We start from the raw sequence: 27,500 nt of genomic DNA on the forward strand, positions 1-27,500 counted from the left end.
TTTTTTTTTTTATAGAATTGGTTAATGTCACTCCATGAAGTAAATGTGATTATGGTACGTTTAACCCTGCTTATTACTGTCCAATTTTCATAACTCCCTTAGCCTATTATCTAAAGATTTTGATCATCTTTTGGCAAACTATCTAAAAAGGGTATGTTGATGACAATTGTCTGTTCCTTAATTTGCAATTTTTTTTACGCAAAAGCCTTGGAGTACATGGTGCTCATTTTTCAATTCTTTAGTGGTAAGGAAGTTCGTATGATTATCTTCGATTCCAGTGCTTCCTTTGGCCGTGTTAATCTTAACCCTTTTACCCCCAGGCTCATTAGAAATTTCCAACCCTTAACCCAAGGGGGTTATTTTTTTCCCAGCACATTTTTTTTTTTTTAAATTGCTCTAACAGCCTTAATTTTTGTCATAGAGAGGTCATGTTGGTCTCAATCTCTTGGAAAATGCCTGAATTTTCTCAAAAAATTATTAAGGATATGAAAAAAAAATTTTTATAGCATTTTTTTGCAAGGACGTACCGGTACGTCCATGGGGGTAAAGGGATGAGTTTTGTGAAACGTACCAGTACGTCCTTTGGCCGTGTTAATCTTAAGACCCTTGTTTTGGAACGTAAACATGTTCGATTAGATGGGTCTTTTCTTAATATTATGATCGAGTTTATAAGTTATAGATTGTAGATTAGTTGTTGATGGACACGATGGTGTGTATAGGAATATGATATATGGTGTTCCTCAGGAACGTTTTTTCGGCTCATTACTTTTCATATTATATATGCATATGTGGTTTTGGCCATAAAACAAGCTTTTTTAATATTATTATTATTACTATCCAAGCTACAACCCTAATTGGAAAAGTAAGATGCTATAAACCCAGGGGCTCCAATAGGGAAAAATAGCCCAGTGAGGAAAGGAAATAAGGAAATAAATAACTGAAGAGAACAAATTAACAATAAATCATTCTAAAAAAAGTAATGTCAAAAGAGATATGTCCTATATAAACTATTAACAACGTCAAAAACAAATATGTCATATATAAACTATAAAAAGACTCATGTCCGCCGGGTCAACAAAAAAGCATTTGCTCCAACTTTGAACTTTTGAAGTTCTACTGATTCATCAACTCCATCTCCAGAATGTAGACTTATGGTTGCTAAATCCCTTAATAGAGATCTAGCTAAAATTATGGGGCCAGTGGTTCCTCATTATCCAGAAATTTGCATTGACAATGTCTCTTTAACTGTATACCTAACTCGTTTGAAATTCTATGTGTTATTCTTGATTGCAAATATACTCTAGAGAAACACATTCGGTCTGTGTCTTCTTCAGTTGCACAAAGAATTTGTTTGAGAAAGAATTTTTTTTTTTTGGGGGGGGGAGTTTCGGTGATCAGTCAATCATGAAAAAATTTTCATTTCATTCTGCCTGGTTTTGATTATTGTTCTCCTGCCTGGTCTTCATGTGCTGACTCGTCTTAATTTGCTGGATAGAAATTTTCGGTCTACTAAATTCCATATTCTTGGATTGAAAAAGATTTTTAATAATTCAGGCCATCCATTGCACTCAGATCTTCCTAGACTGCAGCATAGTTAAATCTAACATTCATGCCTTCTCCATCATGAGGCACATTATTGTACGATATTTTAAAAAATAAAAAAAAAACATTTATTTAAGCTGTGACTAGGTAGTGATATGATCTTCCTAATCTGGTGGTTAAATCGGAGGAACTTCAGAAGTTTAAACATTGGTAAATGCTTTTCCGTTGAGCTGTTTAACGTAAATCTCCTTCTTATTGTTTATATATGACTGATCTGTTATAACGATGTTACTGATCTTAATATTTTACTTTTCATTCATTATTTCTTATGTATAGTATATTCATTTATTTACTTCCTTTCCTCACTGCAGCATTCTGACTTAACAGCCCGGCTTGTAGTTTGGCTGGATAATAATGATAATAATAGTGTATATATAATAATAATAATAATAATAAGAAGAAGAAGAAGAATAGGGAAGTGGGGAATATGGGGAAAGGAAGCGTACCCCTGGATACAATCCAGTTTATAGCTCAAAGGCAGGTACTCGGGATGGGAAAGATTAAGGAAACAGGGAGAAAGAGAAGTACAGGAGTAGAATGAAAGAGAGGGTCAGACCCTCTTGCGATATTAGGGAATTGGTATTATTATTTTACGTTTTTTATACTTTATACAAATACTGTATAATGTATATTTTATATATATATATATATATATATATATATATATATATATATATATATATATATATATATATATATATATATATATTTACACACACAAGCTTTTCCCCTGATAACACAGCGGGCTCTTGCCACATAACTACTTTAACTGGTAAATTTTGAAGGGAACCTAATGTAGGAAACTTCTGCCACATTAGCTACTAGATCGACTTATAAATAATGCTCAATAGGAGAGTGTCGATTCCTTTAACATTCACCCTATAGTTTTGCGCAGTGTATTAACCATTTTACCCCCAAAGGACGTACTGGGACGTTTCACAAGACTCATCCCTTTACCTCCATGGACGTACCGGTACGTCGTTGCAAAAAAATGCTATTTAAAATTTTTTTTGTATATTTTTGATAATTTTTGTGTGAAAATTCATGCATTTTCCAAGAGAATGAGACCAACCTGACCTCTCTATGACAAAAATTAAGGCTATTAGAGCAATTTGAAAAAAAAATATACTGCAAAATGTGCTGGAAGAAAATTAACCCCTGGGGGTTAAGGGTTGGAAATTTCCAAATAGCCTGGGGGTAAAAGGGTTAAGGCCCTTCACTTCCAGTACTTCTTTCACTTCATCTGACCAGCTCATTCTAGGTCACTCTCCTCGTCTTTCAATTCCCCCACTAATCATTATTATTATTATTGCTTGCTAAGCTATACAATCCTATAGTCCATTTCTTATAGCGATGCATATTTGCACCGACTCGCGGCGGTGCCCTTTTAGCTCGGAAAAGTTTCCTGATCGCTGATTGGTTGGACGAGATAATTCTAACCAATCAGCGATCAGGAAACTTTTCCGAGCTAAAAGGACACCGCTGCGAGTTGGTGCAAATCTGCCTAGATAAAAGAAATGGACTAAAGTTGGAAAATCAGGATGCTATAAGCCCACGGGTCCCAACATGGAAATTATCCGAGTGAGGTAAAGGAAATAACGAAAAATAAGATATTTTAAGAACAGTAACTTTAGAATAAACATTTCCTCAACAAACTATAAAACTTTAACTTAACGCGAGGAAGAGAAATGGGATAGAATGGTGGGCAAGAGATCCCTAAAACCCAAGATTATGGAAGACCATGGTACAGAACCACCATACTTACCAAATGCCCAAACCATATTTAAAGAATTTGATCCATTATTTCAAATGCGCTATCCTTTGGTTCATTGTTACTTATATCCACATATCTTTAGATTTTACGTAAAATATATATAAAGTACTATAGTCCATTTCTTTTAGCGATGCATATTTGCACCGACTCGCAGCGGTGCCCTTTTAGCTCGGAAAAGTTTCCGGATCGCTGATTGGTTGGACGAGATAATTCCAACCAATCAGCGATCACGAAACTTTTCCGAGCTAAAAGGGCACCGCTGCGAGTCGGTGCACCAACCAATCAGTGATCCGGAAACTTTTCCGAGCTAAAAGGGCACCGCTGCGAGTCGGTGCAAATATGCATCGCTAAAAGAAATGGACTATAAATCATTCAATTCATACCTTCAGTTTTAGCGCCTTTTTGAGCCTCATTTCTTTCATTAGCATTCAACATCCACATTTAACTCATTTACTTAGTAATAGCCAGCTTACTCGTAGAAGGGGGCTGTCCATAAGTGATCATCGAGAGCCCTGGTATTTTTTTTATACCTTTAAACTTGAAGAAATAATAGTTAATAATAACAGACATTTAGCAATGTACTTTTAACAAGCAAAATTACGTGGCATTTAATATGAGATGCTGAATGCTTTAAAGGAGGACATGAAAATTTGTTGATATCGGAGGGCTATCAATTATGACCTGGTTTAACATCAGATTATGATAACCTTATCAAGGGATGTTTGATTAATTTATTTTTACAAAATTAGTTATCTTCCATTAGATAACAATACCTTCGATATATTGCATTAGAAACCAAAATGTAACCATTTTTTTTATGAACGAATAAAGATTATCTTAACGATAAAAATGAAAATTCAATAACAATACCTTCGATATATATATATTGCAATAGAAACCAAAATGTAACCAATTTTTTTTATGAAAGAATAAAGATTATCTTAACGATAGAAATGAAAATTCAATAACAATACCTTCGATATATATATTGCAATAGAAACCAAAATGTAACCATTTTTTTTTTATGAACGAATAGAGATTATCTTAACGATAAAAATGAAAAATCAATAACAATACCTTCGATATATTGCAATAGAAACCAAAATGTAACCAATTTTTTAATGAACGAATAAAGATTATCTTAACGATAAAAATGAAAAATCAATAACAATACCTTCGATATATTGCAATAGAAACCAAAATGTAACCAATTTTTTAATGAACGAATAAAGATTATCTTAACGATAAAAATGAAAAATCAATAACAATACCTTCGATATATTGCATTAGAAACCAAAATGTAACCAATTTTTTAATGAACGAATAAAGATTATCTTAACGATAAAAATGAAAAATCAATAACAATACCTTCGATATATTGCAATAGAAACCAAAATGTAACCAATTTTTTAATGAACGAATAAAGATTATCTTAACGATAAAAATGAAAAATCAATAACAATACCTTCGATATATTGCAATAGAAACCAAAATGTAACCAATTTTTTAATGAACGAATAAAGATTATCTTAACGATACAAATGAAAAATCAATAACAATACCTTCGATATATTGCAATAGAAACCAAAATGTAACCAATTTTTTAATGAACGAATAAAGATTATCTTAACGATAAAAATGAAAAATCAATAACAATACCTTCGATATATTGCAATAGAATCCAAAATGTAACCATTTTTTATGAACGAATAAACATTATCTTAACGATAAAATGAAAATTCAGCAAAACAACAAAATTCTCCAGGGTAGGATGGAGGTGATTTGCATTATGACAATACGAGTATTGCACGCACCATAAATACTTTACGACCTGCAAATAGATGAGAAAACACGTTGTGGATTTCAGTTGAGGAGGAAATAAAATTCACATAAAGTTTATAATCAACTATTTACATATGCCATAGCCAAGATCACATTTTATTAAATAGAACAATGAATACTTTAATGCGTATTCTTTCCTAAAACCTCTGTCTACTTGTCTGAATGTTAAAAAGGGATGCAAACCCCAGAGAGAGCTTAGAACAAAGTATCATCCTGGCCAAACAGGGATCCGTTGACCGTTGAAGGTTGTAAAAGCAGGCATGGGATTATACTGATGCTGACGATGATTTTGATTAGAGAAAGAACCGGAAGCAAATTGCGCTAGACGACCTGGTGCTTGCGTACGAACAACGGGTCTTGTGTTCGATGCAGGGCCGTGGTTGAAATGGTGATGCCCATGTGATTGGCCTTGGTTGTTGCCCAGACACCGCTCCAAGAACTGTCCACATCTGGCAAAAGTTTCTTCTAAGCTTTGGTCGTCTATAGCAATAGTCCCTCCAACTTGAGTAATGGGGGAGCCTCCTCCTGGCCTAGCTTGAGCGAAGGGAATGCCACCTGGTCTAATCTGAGTGGGATTGGAAACTACAGGATTACCTCGAGTCTGAGAAACTGTTACCGGCGACCTGTTTCCATTGAAGGGAATTGGTGAATTTCTGTTTCGCTCTCTCAGCCTAGCGATCTCCCGCCAGAGGACCTCTTCTTTGGTTAGGGTCGGGTTTACCCTATCAAGGATCACGACGGGGGGACGTCCCTGTGTGCTTTGGTTAGGGTTGTCGATAATGGAGGCCTGAAATTAGATGGAATGTCAGAGAGTGGTTTATTGACATGAAAATGAAGATAAGGCTTTATCTATTTCTTAAAGATATTGTTTCTGTTATGCAGAACATATATTTACATATTCTCTCATAATTAGACCAGACAGGTAAAGGAACGAGAAGACAGCTAGAATATGAAGAAAGGAAAAATACGGAAACTGTAAAAGCATTATAATGAATAGGATAGCGTTTTACATAAAATGAATATTGAATAGTATTAGTAGAAAATTTGATCCCATACATTATACATGACTGTCATTCCATTAGATATTTAGATATTAATAGGTAGTAATTTTTTTATGCACCTATTTAAATTACCAAACATCAGTGAGGTAGTGTAAAAGTTATGTAGTATATTTGATTTGTGGTAACAAAAATCGTGAATAAAGCTAAGGGGAGTTGTTTGTTTCAGATAATTTCTCTATGAAAAAATTGATGTCTGTTTCATAATGTACAAACGTTATTTGTGAAATTCATTTAATAAGAATTGAAAAATTGTAAATATTGATCGATTCGGCTTAAAAGCTACTCATTTTGAGATTAGATTTTAAATGAATTAGATTTGATAACCTACAAAACTGAGAGTACACTCGGGCTCACTTTTCTATTTAGTTTCTCTTCCTCTTGTTTTGTTAAAGTTTTTATAGTTTAAATAGGAAATATTTATTTTGATACTGTTACTATTCTTAAAATATTTTGTTTCCTTATTTCCTTTCCTCACTGGGCTATTTTCCCTGTTGGGGCCCCTGGGCTTATAGCATCCTGCTTTTCCAACTAGGGTTGTAGCTTAGCATTTAATAATAATAATAATAATAATAATAATCAGCGCGATGTCATACAAGTCACTTACCACAGTTGGGACTTTCGATGGTTTCGAATCTGTAAACCGTTTAAAGCGACGCAGCTGTTGCTCGTCAGGGGTTGACTTTGAAAACATCCATTGTCTTCCCAAAAGAAGATCTTCCAGCTCATTACCAGCGAGATATTGATCTAGAGAATGAGTAACATTGTCATATTCTACAACAATCAAGAGGTGTTATCAATGGTGACCGTTGGGAATGTTAACACAAGACACATGAGTGACAAACATAGGCTATCTGAACCAAGAACAAATAGTAAATTTGGTGAAAGGGCTTTTAGCTACTGTGCGTCTAGACATTATAATAAACTGCCAACTGAAATGAGGGACCTAAAGGGATCAATTGAATTTAAGAAGAAACTAAAGACATTACTTTTCACAAGATCATATGATTTGGAAGATGCTACAATCAAAGAATTGTATAAGTTATAATGAAAATGTTTCGTTAGATGATTAATATGGACCCGCCCGAGAAGTAGTTCACTCGACTTCAGTGGAGGGTTGGATTTAAACCCAAAACAAGTAAAACAAGTAAGTTATGTAATCATGGGGAGTTGCAGGATCCTTCGAAACCTCTACTTCTCTTTATATTTTGATATACTGGACTTCTTACGAAACGAGTAAAGTGGTTGCAAGTTGTATTACTATGAAAAGTGAGTATTGGAGACAATTTAAAACTAAAAAGAACTGAATATTAATTAATTATATGAAATGTCTATCAATGCGATATAATATAACTTTTCTAATATAAAGGTGCATTCAACAGAAGAAATTTTTGAGTCCTGAATATTAACTTGAATTTCTTTTTTTTTCTTATTACTCTCAATGCATTAAACGTTTAAAGCTCTTCGTGTTTTAACAAAATATATTCATTAAGAAATAAAGTAACTCGTAAGCAATGGTGAAATATTTTTTTTAGGAAATCATAAATAGCAATTAACTTGTAAGAGACAATCTATGTCAAAGTTTGGTGAAAGGATTATTCAGGACATCTGAAAGCTCCTTAGAAAATCCCTCCGAATACATTCTTTCTCCAGGTATATACCATTTATTTAAAGGACCTAAAATCCTCCTTAAAAGGTTGGTTTGAAAGAATCCTTTTAGGAAGGTAGCTGCAAACGAACGCATTTCACACACCGAATTAAACAATGACCATATTTAGTCAACTGAAATGAAGGACCTAAAGGGAGCAATTGAATTTAAGAAGAAACTAAAGACATTACTTTTCACAAGATCATATGATTTGGAAGATGCTACAATCAAAGAATTGTATAAGTTATAATGAAAATGTTTCGTTAGATGATTAATATGGACCCACCCGAGAAGTAGTTCACTCGTCTTCAGTGGAGGGTTGGATTTAAACCCAAAACAAGTAAAACAAGTAAGTTATGTAATCATGGGGAGTTGCAGGATCCTTCGAAACCTCCACTTCGCTTTACATTTTGATATACTGGACTTCTTACGAAACAAGAAAAGTGGTTGCAAGTTGTATTACTATGAGAAAAGTGGTTGCAAGTTGTATTACTATGAGAAAAGTGGTTGCAAGTTGTATTACTATGAGAAAAGTGGTTGCAAGTTGTATTACTATGAGAAAAGTGGTTGCAAGTTGTATTACTATGAGAAAAGTGGTTGCAAGTTGTATTACTATGAAAAGTGAGTATTGGAGACAATTTAAAACTAAAAAGAACTGAATATTAATTAATTATATGAAATGTCTATCAATGCGATATAATATAACTTTTCTAATATAAAGGTGCATTCAACAGAAGAAATTTTTGAGTCCTGAATATTAACTTGAATTTTTTTCTTTCTTTCTTTATTACTCTCAATGCGTTAAACGTTTAAAGCTCTTCGTGTTTTAACAAAATATATTCATTAAGAAATAAAGTAACTCGTAAGCAATGGTGAAATGTTTTTTTTAAGAAATCATAAATAGCAATTAACTTGTAAGAGACAATCTATGTCAAAGTTTGGTGAAAGGATTATTCAGGACATCTGAAAGCTCTTTAGAAAATCCCTCCGAATACACTCTTTCTCCAGGGATATCACCATTTATTAAAATGACCTAAAATCCTTCTTAAAAGGTTGGTTTGAAAGAATCCTTTTAGGAAGGTAGCTGCAAACGAACGCATTTCACACACCGAATTAAACAATGACCATATTTTTCTGGCATGATTTTAGAATGTACAAACAATGATTTTTAGAATGACATGCAAATTGAAGTGTTTTTTTTTTATCTTAATTATAAAAATACAATTACATCTTAGCAATTTACATTATATACGTAATTATTCTTTACAAAATACTAATATGAACTACATTGTCTTTCATAGTTATAAATCAGCTCAATACAAATTAAATCAATTAATAAATTATATGCAATAAATTTTATTGTACAAACGTTCTTAACTTATAATTATATTAAATATTTAAGTAATTATCATAAAGAGTATTAGTTACCTTGATTCTGTGTCGCCAGAGTAAATGTTAACATAAGTACGGATGCAAAGAATAGTCTTCTTGGCCATGTTGTCAGAGACATTTATCTTGTTGCCTTTATTGATGTAAGCACAAATGAGGTTTATTCAGGTAACTCCTACTGCTTCATTAGATAATTATCTGAAAATAATGGAAAAGTAATTAATCATCAAAACTATAAAATATGAAATACGCTATTTTCTAACAATGTTAAATTTGCTACTTTATCCAATGATCATGTATACTTTGGATTTTTTTTTTTTTTTTTTTTTTTTTTTTTTTTGTATAATCAAATTTTCATGGGTAATCGTGTCCCTAGCATTATCATGAGTACTAACTATTCCCCAGATCTTTTCATCACTGAGGGATATTAACCAACTCTTTCTTATGGCCTCTTTAGTTATAACTTGATATATTAGCTCCTAAAGTTCCCTAATACTTTCATGTCAAATATCTTCCCTGTCAACTTGTCTTCTCAGTGTCCGAGTCTTGCCTCTAGCAAAGGACTATGTTAAGTATTGGCTTTTCTTTCAATGAATGCCGGGAAAATAGTCTAGATAACCAGCCTTTTATTAAGGTAAGATTTCATTCATATTCTAAGGCATTCTAAATGAAATTTCAAAAATACGCTTTATCATCAATTATTCCTCATGGGAAAATGGAACACGATTCTAATTTGTCTTGTGTGTCATTAACGAGAAATTTTTAATTGTTTACAAAGGTACGAAATTAACTAATATTGTTTTTATTATTATTATTATCATCACCTTTGTTGTTTTGAGAAGGAAGTCGTCACCTTAATCAAGACCGCACGAGTCTTTGTACATTGGTTAATGGGAAATGACACTTTTTTTTTTCTCTCACCGCCACCTGCTTATACTCTTTCCACTGTGTAGTATGCCCTGATTAGGTAAAATTGATTTAAAGATCTATGTTCTATGAGTAATACATTTTTCAAATAACTATAATTAATCTAAGAGTACCAAACGCTGTCAATATGCATTAGCGCCAGTGTATGTTTTGTCATTCTGCTATTAGGCTGTTAAGTAATTATCTTAACAGCCTTATATATTTACTGTGTATGTTTTCCTATTCGGCTATTGGGTTGTGTAATTGTCTTTTCAGCCCTATATGTACAATCCACGCCTGATCGGCATTCTGTTATTAAGACTGCTGTGCACTAGGTCGTGGTCTTTGTGTGTGTGTGTGTGTGTGTGTGCTTAGCTGTAAATATAGGCTCATTATTTCACCTGAGAGTATTGTGTATGGTGTATTGATTCCAGCCCTTGCAAACTTACTCGCGTGGTGGCAGTAATTTCGAACTCTCGTCTACTCGGGGGAAAAAACAGTGGAGGTTGCTGAGTAACTAACTGGTTTCTACATACATGCTGGACCTTCACTAAATGTGATAGACTTTTCTAGCATTTCTTTTACCCTGTGAACGCGATCTGCAATTTTGTGATTAATATTTAATTTGCACCTACAGAACAATGGCCAGTATACACTGGGCACCAAAGCAATGGTGTCTTGAAGTTTGAAACGGTGAATTCTTTGAAAATTGGTAAAGTTTACAATATACACTCTCTTTGGACCCTAACTTTGCCCCATTTCAAATTAATGGCACCCAGTGGCTCAAAAAGTCTAAGGGCCTCCCCTCTGTGTAGTTTTATTGATGATACGATTAAACGTCAATGTTGCATCACCGCTCAACAAAAAGTAAATGCACTTGAGTTGATGTTAGGGCAAATTGCAAACTACTGTTCAGTTATATCGCGTAACGCAATTGTGCAAGACTCTATTTCATGGACAAGATATGGCAAGTTATAAAACTTCATTTTGGATGTCAATCTACCGGAGTGCACTTCCTGAATTATTCCAATATTAAACTCGAACCAGAAGAGAGCTCTGAGGACCATTACCAAAGACTCATTGTATTTGTGGATGACAATTTATTATGTCGTGATGGTGGTATTAGCCACCAGGGAGATTATGTACTCGAGGATGAAGAGTTTTCTCCCTCTCTTGAAAATTTCATTGTGCTGAAATGGTTAAGTCTTATCCTGAATTACCTAAACTAAATTAAGCAACGTTATGGCACAGAATTATGCTAGTGGACTTTGGCCTCCATAAAACCTGAAATATCACAGGTGCTGTCTTTAGGGTTGGATGAAATTAACACCCCGGACAATATTCGAATCTTAGATGCTTCAGCCTCTCTCAGTGAATCCCATCTGCAAAGGTTTGCGGTTCCACAATCAAAACAGTTCTTGAAAAAGATTCAATTATTCAGACCCCAACATCCCTGTCCTTTTGTCATCAGGCAGACCATTCCCATGATAATTTTCTCAGTGAATATGTGTATTTACCAGTACAAGATCGCAAGTATATGGCGACAAGCAGACAGATATCAAACATTCTTGAGTGCTAAGAGGATGACAGCGAACATGCTCCTGTTGGACTGGATACTGTGTATGCCTGAAATGCACTGAACTCTATATATAAAAGTCACAGTCACCATACCTTGATACATTTTGTAATCATCACACAGTCAGACATATACTGGACAGTGGGGCAACTGATAACCTGATCCATTTGTCTGCTGCCAAACGTCTTGATTTGCCCATCACCAAGAGTTCCCAATCTGCCCATCAGGCTGCTGGTTCGTGTTCCCTAACTGTGTTAGGGGAAGTTCGCTTGAACATGACACGGGACAATCAAAGTTTCAAGTTTCATGGTCTTTTCGTCGAGAACCTGGATGTGGATATCCTTGCTGGAACTCCCTTTATGGAACATAATGACATCTGTTTGTCCAGCTAAGCATATTGTTGCAGGATGGCACTGTGTACCAATATGGGTCCTGTGACTCTGAGGATACTCATCATGTAGTTCGTTGTGCTTACCTCATCAGAGCTTCATCCTATACCACTACTGTTTAGTTGGGAGAATTCATTGAGCTTGACCTCCCCAATGACTTGTTGGACGCTACTTACACACTTGAGCCTTACCGTGCCAATTTTGATGTAATTCAGGAACCTAATGTGTGGCCTCCACCATCTCTCATATCCAATGTTTCTAGGAAGATTCACATTCATAATGACACCACAACCCCACAAACCATAGTCTTCTGAACTTTTTTGTCAAATACGTCTAGTTTGTTTCAGAGACCGCTCCAAGCATGGGCGATGTCCCACTTCAACGCACTAAAGTAAATCCCAGTTCTAAAGGCAACACATTGAATACTGTTGCTGTTCCTGTGGACCCAGATAACTCCTTCCCTCCAATATACTACACTAGCAAGTTTAGGGAGTTACCAGGTATGACAACGTTTTTTTATCCATTAATAACTGGATACAACGGTGCCTCTGGAATCTTTAGATCAGTGGTCAATATGGGCTCGGTAAAACACCCACAGCGTAAAGCCTGTGATCCACTCTATTCAAGAAACAATCTGGTAGATTTGCAAGGGAAATTCGATTCACTCGAAAACGTGTGTTTTTGCTCGTCCAGAAGATGCTGTCAATGTCAAATATCTAAAACAATCACTGCTTATAAAGAAACCCAGTGGTGGTTTTCGATTAGTCGCTGCCTTTGCTGATATTGGACAATTTAGTAAACCACACCCCTCCCTCATGCCTGACATGGATTCCACTCTACGTCTTATAAGCTACTGGAAGTACATAATTTCAACTGACTTTAGCAGTGCATTTTACCAAATTCCACTGGCTAAGGAATCGATGAAATACTGTGGTGTAGCTACACCCTTCAGAGGTGTTAGTCTGTTAGATCTGCCATGGGCATGCCAGACTTGGAAACAATCCTTGAAGAACTAACCTGCCTTGGTTTAGGAGATTTATTAGGTGTAGTTGCAAAGCTTGCTGATGACCTCTACTGTGATGGGAACACACTGGATGACCTGTTATCTAGCTGGGAACATTTGTTAATGGCCTTGCAAACCAACAATCTAAAATTATCTGCCAAAAAGACTTATTGGTCTGTCAACAGTTGGTATTCTCGGTTGGGTGTGGCACCAGGGTTCACTCTGCCTGTCTACATCGTATTTCAACTTAAGCAATGTGTTCTCCTCCGGAAAAAGTGTCTGGCTTATGCTCCTTCATCGGCACATAAAAGTTCTTGGCATTTGTAGTGCAGGGATGCTCAAAGCTTCTTTCTGCTCTGGATGATGCTGTGACTGGTTGCCCGAGTCAAGACAAAATAAACTGGACAGATAGTTTAACAGAAGCATTCCGGTCAGCACAGAGAGCGTTATCTTCCAACTGTACATCATTCTACCCCATCCAGAATATCGGCTGTGGATTGTAACTAATGGGTCTGTCAAGCAGTGGAATAGCTGCCACACTGTATGTTACTCATAATGGATCTCAAAGTCTAGCAGGGTTTTTCAGCACCAGGCTCAAAGGCAAACAAGTAACATGGCTGCCATGCAGGATAGAAGGTCCAGTGAAACATTTTGCACCATTCATTATCCAGTCTGCTCATAAAGCCTGCATTCTGGCATATAAAAAGCTTTGCAGAGGAGAGTTCTAAGCTAGTCCAAGAGTTTCTACATTTCTGTCGACCGTTATCAGTTTTCAGGCTTCTCTTCACCATCTGAAGGGTTCTGTAAACGTTCCCTTGGACTTTGCCCGCCGCAACGCACCCGATTGTGACAACCTGCAATGTTAGATATTTTCTTCTTAAACAGATTGGAGGACTGCGTAGTCCGAGCATCTAATGTGGATCAAATAATTTCTGGAGACATACAATTACCACTCATGAATCAGTGCATGGCAGTCTCTTGCAGTCTGATTGTTCTAATCTTAGATTCATCAAACTCATCTTGTTCAAGGAACAAGACCATCAAAGAAGTTGGCTAAAATATAGGATGTCAAGCAATATCTGAATTAGGTCACAATAGCAAGGAACGGTGTCCTTGTTGTTCGTCGTGACAATGCGTTCCAGCCATCACGAGCGTGCATAGTTGTCCCGGGCCAGATTCTTCTCGGACTATTGACAGCAGTGCACATTCGGTTAAACCATCTGTAGAGCAGCCAGCTTTGATTAGTTGTGCGGCGGCATTTTTTGGGGTTGCATATGGATCGTGCATTGCACGTGTTACAGACAGCAGTCATCAATGTGCCTCGCTGAAAAAACGTAGCACACTGTCTCCAACGACAAACTTCAGAAACACCACCAGGATGGGTAGGAGAAAGGTTTGTTGCTGATTTTATGAGGCGAGAAGGTCAAATGATTTTGGTAGTGCGCAAGTATGTCTCATCATTTATATGCTCGGCATTTATTGCAGATGAGCGCTGTGAAACACTCCATGGAAATCTTGTGAAGCTGTTATTTGAAATGCAATCTATGGACAGCCTACCAGCAGTTGTACGAACTGAAGCAGCACCAGCTTTCAAGTCTCGTTGGCGACCAGTTTCGTCGGGATTATCGGCATATGAAAATGTGGACTCGACTAGACCAGTTCACAGGAGAGCAAACCCCATCACAGATCAGCGCATAATTATAGATAAACAATGTAGGTGGGAGAAAAACCACTCTTACAGTGAAAAGGCTAACTGCCACAAAGGAGTACGTCCCACCTCCCCTTCCATCTCTGTTGGTGACCTTATATATTTAAATGCTGAAGGTTACAAAAACCGGGCTCGAGATCGTTACTTAGTTGTCTGCGTCAGGTGGTTGGTGTGATATAAAACAATTTATGGGGTGGTTTAGACCTCTCCCTTCCTGTCAAGCACCATCCAAAGGGGTGCTAAATGGCGACTGCATCCTGTGCTAAGAAGTGATCACATTGCTATAGAAATTGACATCAAATTAGAGACTATCCTCCTCCATCCCCCAAACATGTGGAACCTAGACTTTGCAAACTGGACAAGATTCCTAGGTATCTATGACGGAATGGGCTCGTGAATATATAAAGAACCCTCACAATGACATCTCCATCCTATCACTGGATTTTAACAAACAACTAGATGCCACCGTCGGTGTTTCTATGCCTTAGAAAACGTATTCAGGAACAAAGCATGCGAATACCTGGTGCTACAACAGCCGCATCAAGGAAATGAATACAAGAATAAACTGAACCAGAAAGCTCTTCAGAAGAAACAGAACTAATGAACTTCATAATCAACTTGTTGAAATCACCAAAATTCCTAAAAGGTAACACGAAGTGAAAATAGACAAATCGTACTTATGGTGCCACGAAATCACCAACACATCTCTAGCAAAGATATGGGGCTGTTTGAGCAAGATCTCTGGGAAAAATGCACACCCATAGTCACCAACCCACACCCATTAAAAGATGCAAATGGAATTCCAAATAACTTGGCTGACCGAGCCAAAAGCGCAGATCTTCCTCTGCAAACCATTAATAGGCAGAGACCACTGCTCCCAATCAGGAACATCATTATTGAAGCCACCTGCAACATGACAGATGACACACACAACACCTACACCATGGAGCCGACCTAATCACATGCAGTATGCCAAGGAACATGGAAGCCCCATGAAGTTGGTGTACATCCACTTAATCAACAGAACACACACTGAAAAACTACGACCAATAACATGGAATCAACAAGACAGGAAACCCATCCCAAAACCCAAAGAACCAGACACCTACCGACCCATATCTTTAATTAGTTGTACCAAGAAAGTTGCTGAATGAATGATACTTGGCAGATTCTAGTGGAAAATAGGTCCTCTACTTCCTTGCCTTTATGCATACAGACAGGTCATAGGCACTCAGGAATGTATAACTGAAGTTCTCACAACAATCAACGACAAAAAAGCCTTTGTCATCTTTCTTGATTGAGAAAGCCTTTGAGCTAGCCAGCTCCCCAACTATCCTCTTCACACTTGTAGAAAAAAGTGAAAGGCATCTACCCACATAAAATACTCGCACGCAAAACCACCCAAAAGGCACTGGACATGATCCAAACTAAGTGCAAAGACTTTGGCCCAAAAATTAACACCAAGACCAAAGCCATGGCCATCAAATATCCTCAAGACCCTCAGAATTTAAATTCTTTCTCATGGGTGGACCCATAGAATGGGTAAATAAATTCATGTATAGGAGTAATCAACAAAACTATCACCTACCAACGAAGTAACCCACCTTAGATAGAAAATTTTTTTTTGTCTTGGCCATGAAACGAATGACCTCCCTCAAACTAAGAGTATCAAACAGCCTCCTACAACTGGTTCCAGGTAATTCCTAAGAAAGTGTTTCTCGGTAAGTATGTTAGGAAAAATACAAATGACTAATAATTTGTGATTTTACATTCAAGCAAATCAATCTTACATCGACTATGCAGCACCTACACTCACCTCGTTGAGCGAAACTCAAAAAGCCTCCTTAGAAGTGGTACATAATAATGCCATGACTCATCAGTGGCTCTCCAGTGTGGATCTAACTGCTTGTTAAGAGCCGAAATTAACCTAATTTCTCTTTTAGCTAGGATTGACATCAGAAACTGCAATATCATATTAAAGTCAAAGGAGACAGAGACTGCCCTCTGAACAACAGACTTAAAATACTCCTCCCTTTGGCAGAGGAGATTGATCTGCCAGAGACGCACACAAAGAGACTGCTGGGCACACTTAGAAGAATGCAAAATGAAGCCTACAAGACAAAGGGGCAACAAAAGCATGATGACTAAATCAATTCTGCCCCATGGTCTCCTGACCCCATCCAGTACAACTTCACCATTCTTCCAGCACTACGCAAAACTCTCTGCATGCCCAAACAACTCTCAGCATCAGCCAAAAATGCAATCGGCAATACAGTACCTAGACTTTTACCTCACCAAAGCAACAACAGGCAAGTAACCCTAAACTTGATCCCAAGTCACACTGGAATCAGTGGCAATGACGAGGCTGATCACCAAGCCAAATCTGCCCTAATGTACCAAACAATCAGTATCACACTTCAACCTTCACTGAAACCCATCATGAATTGAATGACAGCCTTTTGCAACATGAAAGAGACTAGCGAAGTATGGCGAGCCTTCCTTGAGGATCCAGATCAGGCAAATGGTACATTGAAGCAACAAACATAATCCTGTATCCATTTGCAAGAAAAATCCTCTGCCAAATTGGTCATTATAATCAGACTGCGACTGGGATATCTGTGTAACTGGCAAATCATCATTGATAATGACAAGGACCCAGCAGCACAAGAGAGGCCTGAAACAACTGTCAGCAACTAACTGACGAACCTCTGCAACACTACCTATTGAATTGTGAAGAAACGAGCCTACTAAGACAGGATTTCAACCCCAACATTCCTGTAACTGCAACATTAATTGTGAAACACATTATTACTAATATTGATACATTCTCAGCCCTTATCTGCAGCTACCCTCATCCTAGACAACGTAATACCAGCACCAGTTTGAACTTACGTAACCTAACTTAAACCATGCACGTTAAATCTGAAAGCACGTAGACGTCTCAATGACCGCAATAAATGACTAAAATTTTCTTATTTTTGTTCTAGTATTTTCAGGTACCAAAATGTTCATTTCACCCTTTCTCTACCAGTCACATCCGCTAACCAATTTCTCATTTTCAGCTCTTCTACTCAGCTGAAACTTTATACTATTGCTCATCCTAAAAACTTAGCTCAAGCTATTAAGTTAGTTTTTTACTTCTTCTATACCATTATCTCGAAGTAAACCTTTCCAAACTCCTTCCCGATCCCTTATACTCATCGGGACTTAATGCTAAACGATGGGAGCCAGTGGGCTATTTTGAGGAGGATGCCTCCTCCCCTTCGTCACCACCTTCCTTTTCTTTGACTAAAAAGAGACTAGGGCGCCTCTGAAGTAAGAAAAGTAAGCTGCTGATTATCCTTGACCCACATCCTATCCCAAACCACCTACAAATAAGTTGATAACCTGTCTAAAGGCCCAAATAAATAATGTAATAAAAACTGCTGGTTATCATCTCAGAAATATTGAGTTTATAAAAAATTACCTGGACGAAAGTGCTGTAATGAAACTTGTGATAAACTGTGTTATTACCAGGATTGACTACTGCAACTTTATTACAATTTACCAAAAGTGCAACGTAAGAAATTACTAAAACATAATAAACAGAGGAGCAAGACTGATAAAAGGTGTCCCACCTAGAGAAACGATCACCCTTATACTAATTGATTTACACTGGTTGCCGATTAAAGCGAGAATTGAATTTAAAATATGTACAATAACCCACCAAGTTATCAGAACCGGTCGTCCAAAATACTTAAGAGAATTGCTACATATTGCGCAGCCAACAAATCGTGTCGACGCGAGAATAGTTACAGATGGCTTCAAACTATTCGAATTTAGATATATCTACTTTAGGCTTCTGAGCCTTTAAATATGCGGCCCGAGACTATATAATAAGCTCCCACGAAACATCCGAATGATTGAAGACATTAAGGCTTTCAAGAGAAAACTGAAGACTTTCTTATTACAACAGTCATACAACTGAAATGAAGGACCTTAAGGGAGCAATTGAATTTAAGAAGAAACTAAAGACATTACTTTTCACAAGATCATATGATTTGGAAGATGCTACAATCAAAGAATTGTATAAGTTATAATGAAAATGTTTCGTTAGATGATTAATATGGACCCGCCCGAGAAGTAGTTCACTCGACTTCAGTGGAGGGTTGGATTTAAACCCAAAACAAGTAACAAGTAACAGTGACGATTTAACAGTAATTGAACAATACGCGATATGAAACGTTAAATACTCTGAACGAACAAAGTAAAACGACAGTGGAGGTCCTGTAGAGAGGGGTTTTCCTGCTGTATGGACCGGAAACGCAGCCATTAAAGTAAAATAAAGTAAGTAAAGATACCTACACAAAATGTCTGTTTGCAAATGTTTTATATTTGGCCAGAATAATCCCCGAGTCCACGAGGAAAGTCTATCCAGTGATGGCAACTTTAACTTTGTGCCTTGTGAATTGTATAGGACACGTCAGCTGAGTTGTCATTAACAAGAGACAGATAGTGCAGTGTAATTTTATGCTTGTATTTTTTATGGTGTATTAATTTGGAAAGTAAAAAAAATGCCTTTTAAAAAAAATTTCATGCGATTTTTGCTTAATGTCGTTTTAATTTACAATAACTGTTCCCGACTATAACTTAAAAATTTACTGTGTTTTGTTAGAAAAAATGTGGTCGCGCCAGTGTATGTTTTGTTATTCTGTTATTAGACTGTTGAGTAATTATCTTTACAGCCTTATATATTTACTGTGTATCTGTTTTGCTATTCGGCTATAGGGTTATGTAATTGTCTTTCCAGCCCTATTCAATGTACAATCCCAGCCTGATCGGCATTCTGTCATTAGACTGCTGTGTACGAAGCTGTGGTCTTTGTGTGTGTGCTGAGCTGTAAATAAAGGCTCATTATTTCACCTGCGAGTACAGTATTGTGTAGGGTCTACAGTGAAATCCAGAACTTACCAACTTACTGGTATAGGGACATCTTGTATCAAAAGATACATTCCTTACACACGAACATCCACATGAGAGAGAGAGAGAGAGAGAGAGAGAGAGAGAGAGAGAGAGAGAGAGAGAGAGAGAGAGAGAGAGAGAGAGAGAGAGAGAGAGAGAGAGAGAGAGAGAGAGAGAGAGAGAGAGAGAGAGAGAGAGAGAGAGAGAGAGAGAGTCCATACACACGAACATCCACATGAGAGAGAGAGAGAGAGAGAGAGAGAGAGAGAGAGAGAGAGAGAGAGAGAGAGAGAGAGAGAGTCCATACACACGAACATCCACATGAGAGAGAGAGAGAGAGAGAGAGAGAGGGAGAGAATATCTTATGAAGATCTTATAGACTTTTAGCCCAGAGGCTTAAGGGTAGACGAAACGGGTATTAATAATTTCACAATTCACCTAGAACCAACAAAAATGGCAGTCTGCCGGGTACCCCTTGTTGCGTGTTTTAAAAGCGGGCCCAATGAACGTGTCTAAAAGTGGGTCTGAAATAGATGTACAAGATGCCAAATACTTTCGACACTGTAGTGTATTTGTAAACAAATTTGTATTAAAAATACAAAATAGACATTTTGGCCTGCCAGACTACTCTAAAAGGCCTAAATTGTAGGACTAGGGTAGACTAGATCGGTACCTTGAAAAATTAGTTCCAAGCAATCGGTTACATACTTAGAAACAAAACAGGTGGTATCAGAAATTATATCCGTTGTATATGCATTGCCTGACACCCCCAATTTTTTTTTTTAGAATACAATTGGGTAAATTACAGATATTTTTTTTCTTGTATTTACCTTGTCAGGTGCACCTAACTAGGTCTAGTATGAGTGTAGTAGTGTAAAGGAACAGTTGCCATTTATTATGTAACACTTATCTGAAACTCAAGTTTAAATGATCTTACGTTTGAAACAGTATTCAAACTCCCACCCATGCATTACTGTAACAGTCTCCGGCGCAGATGACACACCTCTTTCCATTGGCAAGTCTCAATAATTGTACAATTTATTAATATGTGGAAGTGACGTGTTGAAATGGGAAGTGAATTATAAAAGCATTATGAAAGTTTGTGAATATCTTGGAAAAATTCGTCGTGATTTTTGTTACATTAAGTGTTAATATATTACATTGTTATGGTGTATCTTTGATTTTGTTATTGCTATTTTCAGGAAAAGTAACTGTCAATGCATTACGGGTACTTCGTATTTATGAATATGCATACTCTTAGTGAAACTTTGGTCAACTAATGTTTATTTTCCCATTTGGCCAACCTTAACAGAATCATCTTAATAGCACATTTGTTCACCAAATAGGAGAATCGTGACATGTAGCCTACCATAGATTATCAATTTACCAACTGAAACCTATTTTATATATAAAAAAAAGACAATCTTAGAAGTTTTGCTAAACCGAAAACCAACTTTTGCTCCATTGCACAGTATGTAGCAAAAGTCATGAGCCCTTTATCTTTGGTTTTTGTTCTAGATACGAAAACAGTCTATGCTACATTTCCACAGTAAGCAGATGATTATATTGTTCACCTGGTTTCCACCGATTTTTCTAATGCTTTGCTCATTAGTCTTTTTTTTCTCCCTAGATGTTTGATGTAAAGGTAATGTGAAAAAAACGGAAGCTTAAAGTCGAGGGGATCTACTCCAAATGGTAAGCATCATTGATGTTACTGACATTTTACAGATTTTGTATTTTTCTTCTAGATCATCAATATGAATATGGAATTTATTCCTTTGGACTAGTATGCATCAAGTAAAATGTTTGCAATCTGGGACTTGAATATTGTTTTTAAAACTGATGATGAAAGTAATGGCAACTTGGCACTACCCAAAGATAACCAGACAGGGTATACCTGTAGACTAGATGTATTACTGAAATGGGGTTTTACATGTAAAAAGACCCACTAGTTAGAGCAATGATGAACTTCCAAAGTAACCTAAGACACCAGCAAGTTCCACTCCTCAAGATGACGCAGAAGGTCTGCTGAAAGGTTCCAATATTTTCTGTGGAAAAGCTAGGGAAACTTATCAACCAGAGATCAGAAACTATTTTAGACTGTCTAACACTTGATAGTTCTAAAAAAATATGGCTTCCGCTCAGCACTCCCCTAATAATCGTATAAAAGGATTAGTTGGCATGGATCTCTTAGGTAAGAGGGCACAGTATCATAAGTCATGCTATCAAAGTTATTTAAAAAAGTTGAAAAAACGGGAATCAATCCATATTCCAAAGGAGCCACCAACTAGACAGCTGCATGCTGACACCTGTGCAATTGTTTCATTTATTGAATCGCAGGTTATGGACAAGGGTCAAACAGTACTGGTTTCACCTTTGAGATGTACAATTCAGAGTTTATTGCAAATGGTGAAGGTCTTGAGGACTTTGAAAGCTACACCCACCAAGTTTTGATGAGGAAGGTGCAGGATAAATTCTACGATGGAATATTGACTGCTCTGCTCCTCTTGATGTCTCCAGAGGAAATTTCTTTTTTAATTCTAGTGTAACTGAGGATATAGCAAGACATCACCTTCAGGATGGCACCGAGAAATGCCAAACTACCATTCAAGATGCTGCCCTATACCTCCGGAATCAGATATTAGTAAGCCAAAATGGCAGACACCAATTCCAACTACAGAGACTTTGAAAACCAGCTCTCCAAGTGGACCTGCAGCTGTTTTTAATACCTGCTTCTGTGGCCTTCATAAGCCAACTGGTGATTCAAAAAGAGTATGGAGAGAAAAGTGGTGGCTATGTCATCTGATGCGGTATGTAATGTATCCCGAGGGTCAGTTCCCCTATGGAAGCAGACAGTCTTTGGTTTAGGGATTGGGACACTTACGGGATCCAACCTCATCCTTCGCATTCTTAATCGTATGGGATATACCCTGAGCTATGATGAGGTCAAAGCTCTGGAAACAGATTGCTTTCATAGCTGAAGAATCTTTCGGCATGCAACGGATGGCATAGAGGTGAATCCAGATCTTGTAACAGGACTGGCTTGGGACAACTGATGTAAACATGAACACATTGAATGGCAAAGATACATTATATACAACTATTGGAATTTGCTATCAAAACAAGGGTGAGGCAAATAACCTTCAGAAGTTCTATACTCGGAGTGGTAGGAACCGTAGACAGTTTAAAGGCCGCTCATGTAAGATTCCCCCAATGCACCGTCAGCTCAGCCAGGTTACGTTTGATGTCCCAGCACCAGACAACCAGCTGTTACCCAACGAATGATTGATTTTTATTGGTTATTGCTGTTACTGGAGATACCACAGCCACTGTTTGTTGGTTTCTTTTCACAGTTTGCCATGACAGACTTCCAGTTCAGAAGATTGTATACATGTATCCTATTCCTTACTCTCCTACTAGAAATAACTTTGTCCAGTAAACCATGAAGAGGAGCTTCTAGGTTGCCAGGGAAAACAATCACAAATATTGTTGTGACGTATGACCTTGCAGTAGCCTTGAAATCATATTTAATTCAAACAATTAAAGCTCCAATGTTTGATAGACTTCTCATCATTTTGGGTAATTTCCACCTGGAGTTGGTCTTCTGTGGAGCTATGGAAACATATATATCAATGACTCGAGGGCAGAGTATATCCTTACAGAATGTGAAGTTCTTACCGAAGGTTCATTAAATGCATTCATCAAAGGCAAGCATTACAACTGCTGCTCCAGATTACACCAGATTCTTGCTCTGGTAATGGAGAAAAAGCTCTATGAGAGGTTTCTGCCTACAGTGTCGAAAGAGGTGAAAGAAGACCTATTCCTCTTGAAAGAGGTCATTCCAGAAGCCATGACAGAAAAATTTCTGAAGTCCAGTCCAAATTGACAGAACACCTTGAACATTATGAGAAGTTCTTCAGTAAAGCATTGGAAGGGGACATGGGCCCAACAGCTCAGTACTGGTGCTGCTATATCCACCCTATAAATAGGGTTCATCACGATCTGATGCATGTTGTAAGAACAAACAATGTCAAGGCCTATCTCCAAATCCTCCCATCCATGGTTATTGTTTTCTTTGCCTTTAACCAGACAAATTACACTCGCTGGGGTGTACTGTTTCTTGAAAGGCTCAAGGCAGCAGATCCAAGGATTTGGTCAATATTAGAGAAAAGTTCCTTTTCCATCCACTGACCATCAAGCCTGTTAGGACAACAATAGACCAAACACTGGACCAGACAGTTTAAATGGATGCAGCCTCACCTATGAAAGGGATTGTTGGGTTCCACCACTCGCCCAATGTAATAAGGTGCTGGTGCATAACGTCGACCCAGAGAGGAGTGCGTGACAGAACTGCGCCCAATGATGACAGGATTGCTACCAGAAGAGCAGTCAAGGTCATAGCTCCAACCCTCCAGGATAAAAAAGGATAAGTCATGTACAGGCTCTGTTAAAAGCAATGGTTGAGTTCGGTGATCCATTCTCAGAGCCAGCCATCACAGCATCCTGTCTGCTAAACATTGGGACAGGAAAAGGAGCAATATCGACAACAAAGGAGTACCTCATGGAAACTATTCGAATTGGCCAGGAACTTCAGCTGAAGTTAGAGAAGAATGCACACAGGACAGCTCCAGGTTGTCGAAGCCAATTAAAAGAAGGAAGGTCACAACTTTGCCAAGAGAACGCAAAAGTCAAGTTAGTACGATCAACTGGTAATCGTGTAGTAACGAGTCAGCGGGATAAGTTTTTGCGTAGGCTAGTGGTAATATCACAGAACACAACTTTGACCTGAAGTATGTTTCCTGCTTCCCAGTCACAGATGTTCCCCTGTCCATTTCACATCCTGATGGCTCTTGACAAAGAACCAAAAAGAATCTGCTCTTGAGAAAACTGGAAACTATGCAAGACGGGGTAGAAAATCTGCCACCTGTTAATGCATATTTGATTGATGGTGGACTGCTGATTCATTCCTATCTGATAAGTGTTGGCAACACATCATCTCACAGAAATGTTTCAACAGGTCTCTTGAGCCATATCTGCAAACGCTTTAGGATGGCATATGTTATGTTTGACAGCTATCTACCTCATTCCTTAAGAGAGGGTAAATGAGTTTTGTGTGGTGCTCAAGATCCTCCCTTTGTCATAGCTGGTAGTGAGCAACGACGAAAACAGAGATGCAAAACTCTACTACAGAATGGTATGTTCAAAGAAGAACTGGCAACATTTTTTATGAAGGAATGGCAGAATGACCACTATCATTGGTGCAAGAACGATTGTTCTATCACATGTGAGCAACAGTGTAAGACTAATCTTCCATCAGTCAGAAAAGAAAATGTTAGTAGATCTACCAGACGTCCTCCAAGGAGACCATAAAGAAGCAGACACCCTTCTGGCATTTCATGCTTCTCAACACACATGAAAGCCTTATCATCCGGGGCTGTGACACAGATGTACTCCTCATCCTCTTAGGGATACTAGGGAGAAATAAGAGGGATGGTATCCCCATGAACATAATCAATGACTGTTGCTTGGGAATGAACGAAAGTACCTGATTGTAACAAGCATAGCTGTAACTCTAGTGGCAAAACAAGCTGGCTTGGTAGCAGCATTGCCTGGCCTGCACACATTTACAGGCTGTGATTTCACTGCTTCATTCTTCCATAAAGGGAGAGTAAAACCATATGAAATACTTGAAAATGACACTACTGGGATCTTTATCAGTTTTTCCAAAGTTTGACATTGAGAGATGAACCAGATCAAAAGATAACTGAGGCCTGTGTGTGTTCCTTGTATAGGATGTTGAGGATGTAGATGAGTTAAGGTACAAAAAGATTGTTCAAATGGCTAGAAAAATCAATAAGGTGAGTATTTTACATAGTATTACATACATTTCTTATGAATGTTTCTAAATGCCACATGAACAAATAAGTTACCAAATGTCGTATGAAATATGAATTTTCTAAATGTTGCAAACTTGAAACTTTGCAAGCTACTCTGTGGAACTGCAACCTTTTACATGTATCTAGCAATACATTTAATGTAGGATTTTCCATTTCAGGAGAGCCCAATATCTAACACAAATAAAGTGGACTGTGTACTTCTTCCTCCTTGTGGCAAGACCTTGAAAAATAAGATCCAGTGGGCTCACTGTATGAGCATTATCTGGGGGTAGCGCCGACAGCACTCGACCAGCTAAAGGCCTAGACCTACTCCATTACAGATGTACATCAAAGGTCATTGCATACCAGAATGGTTTCCTGGTCCTGTTGAACCACACAATCTTATCAGCGATGCTGAAACTTCAGAGCAAAATACTCGGCAGAATAATGATATTGATGCCGCTGCTGGTATCATTGACAATGACTCGCACTCTGACCCAGAATGTAGTGATGGCTCAGAATGTGAAAGTGAAGGCTCAAACTGGTGAGCAAATAAGCATCCTTATTTATCTATATAATGTATGGGAAGAGGTTACATTGACTTAAAAGACAAGTTTCAGGTGTTATACTGGGATGGTCTATGTTTAGCCGAACTCATACTAGGCCTAATTAGAGGCATCTGGCAAGGCCAATGCAATTTGAAAAAAAAATTCTATAATTTACCCGATTGTATTCTCAAACAACTGATAAATCTTGTAAGGTTCATTTCAGCTGATATTTACAGGATTTAGGGCTAACCTAGTTGTACCATCGGCCTTAGGGCTACATGACTGGGCAGGTATCTGGCATCGCATATACAGCGGATAAAATTTCTGATACTTCTGTTTTGTGTTTCTTAGTATGTAACATTGTTTGGAACTAATTTTGCATGGTACCGATCTCGTCTACCCTAGCCTGAAATTTAGGGCTTTTAGAGTAGTCTGGCAGGCCTATAGCAACGGTAAACATATCTGTGTTATTTTTCATACCCATTTGTTTGCAAATACACTGTGGTGTCGAAAGTATTTGGTATGTTATTCATCTATTTCAGGCCCAAGTTTAGGCAAGTTCATTGGGGCCCCCCTTAAAACACGCAACGGCGGTTACAAAGCAGACTGCCATATCTGTTGGTTCTAGGTGATTCCCCATATGCCCAAGTGTGAAATTATTGGTACCCGCTTCTTCTACTCTAAAGCCTTCGGGCTGAAGATACATTACTAATAAATTCGGGGAATTACCATGAAGGGGTGAGAATCGCTCCAGCTTTCGTGTTTACCATCCATGTAACATTATTTATTAATTTATTTGTTATATCTTAGAGAGTGTTTACCATCCATGTAACATTATTTATTAATTTATTTGTTATATCTTAGAGAGTGTTTACCATCCATGTAACATTATTTATTAATTTATTTGTTATATTTTAGTGTGTTTACCATCCATGTAACATTATTTATTCATTTATTTGTTATATTTTAGAGAGTGTTTACCATCCATGTAACATTATTTATTAATTTATTTGTTATATTTTAGTGTTTATCATCCATGTAACATTATTTATTAATTTATTTGTTATATTTTAGAGAGTGTTTACCATCCATGTAACATTATTAATTTATTTGTTATATTTTAGAGAGTGTTTACCATCCATGTAACACTATTTATTAATTTATTTGTTATATTTTAGAGTGTGTTTACCATCCATGTAACATTATTTATTAATTTGTTATATTTTAGAGAGAGAGAGAG

At 37.3% G+C, this 27,500-nt stretch overlaps 1 protein-coding gene across 1 annotated transcript in view; it reads right to left on the reverse strand.

Moving 5' to 3' along the window:
- Positions 1-5,300: 5,300 nt before the first annotated feature.
- The window catches only part of LOC137620211 (uncharacterized), a 23,705-nt gene continuing 1,505 nt past the window's right edge, over positions 5,301-27,500 (reverse strand). Inside the window, exons 2-4 of the mRNA XM_068350449.1 lie at positions 9,353-9,511; positions 6,884-7,023; positions 5,301-6,005 (exon numbers count right to left, since the gene is read on the reverse strand). Of these exons, the coding sequence (XP_068206550.1) occupies positions 5,427-6,005; positions 6,884-7,023; positions 9,353-9,434 (801 nt within the window). The 5' untranslated portion in view covers positions 9,435-9,511 and the 3' untranslated portion in view covers positions 5,301-5,426. The remainder of the gene's footprint in view (positions 6,006-6,883; positions 7,024-9,352; positions 9,512-27,500) is intronic.

The sequence above is a fragment of the Palaemon carinicauda genome, chromosome 26 (assembly GCF_036898095.1).
Source record: "Palaemon carinicauda isolate YSFRI2023 chromosome 26, ASM3689809v2, whole genome shotgun sequence".
Classification (NCBI taxonomy): domain Eukaryota; kingdom Metazoa; phylum Arthropoda; class Malacostraca; order Decapoda; family Palaemonidae; genus Palaemon; species Palaemon carinicauda.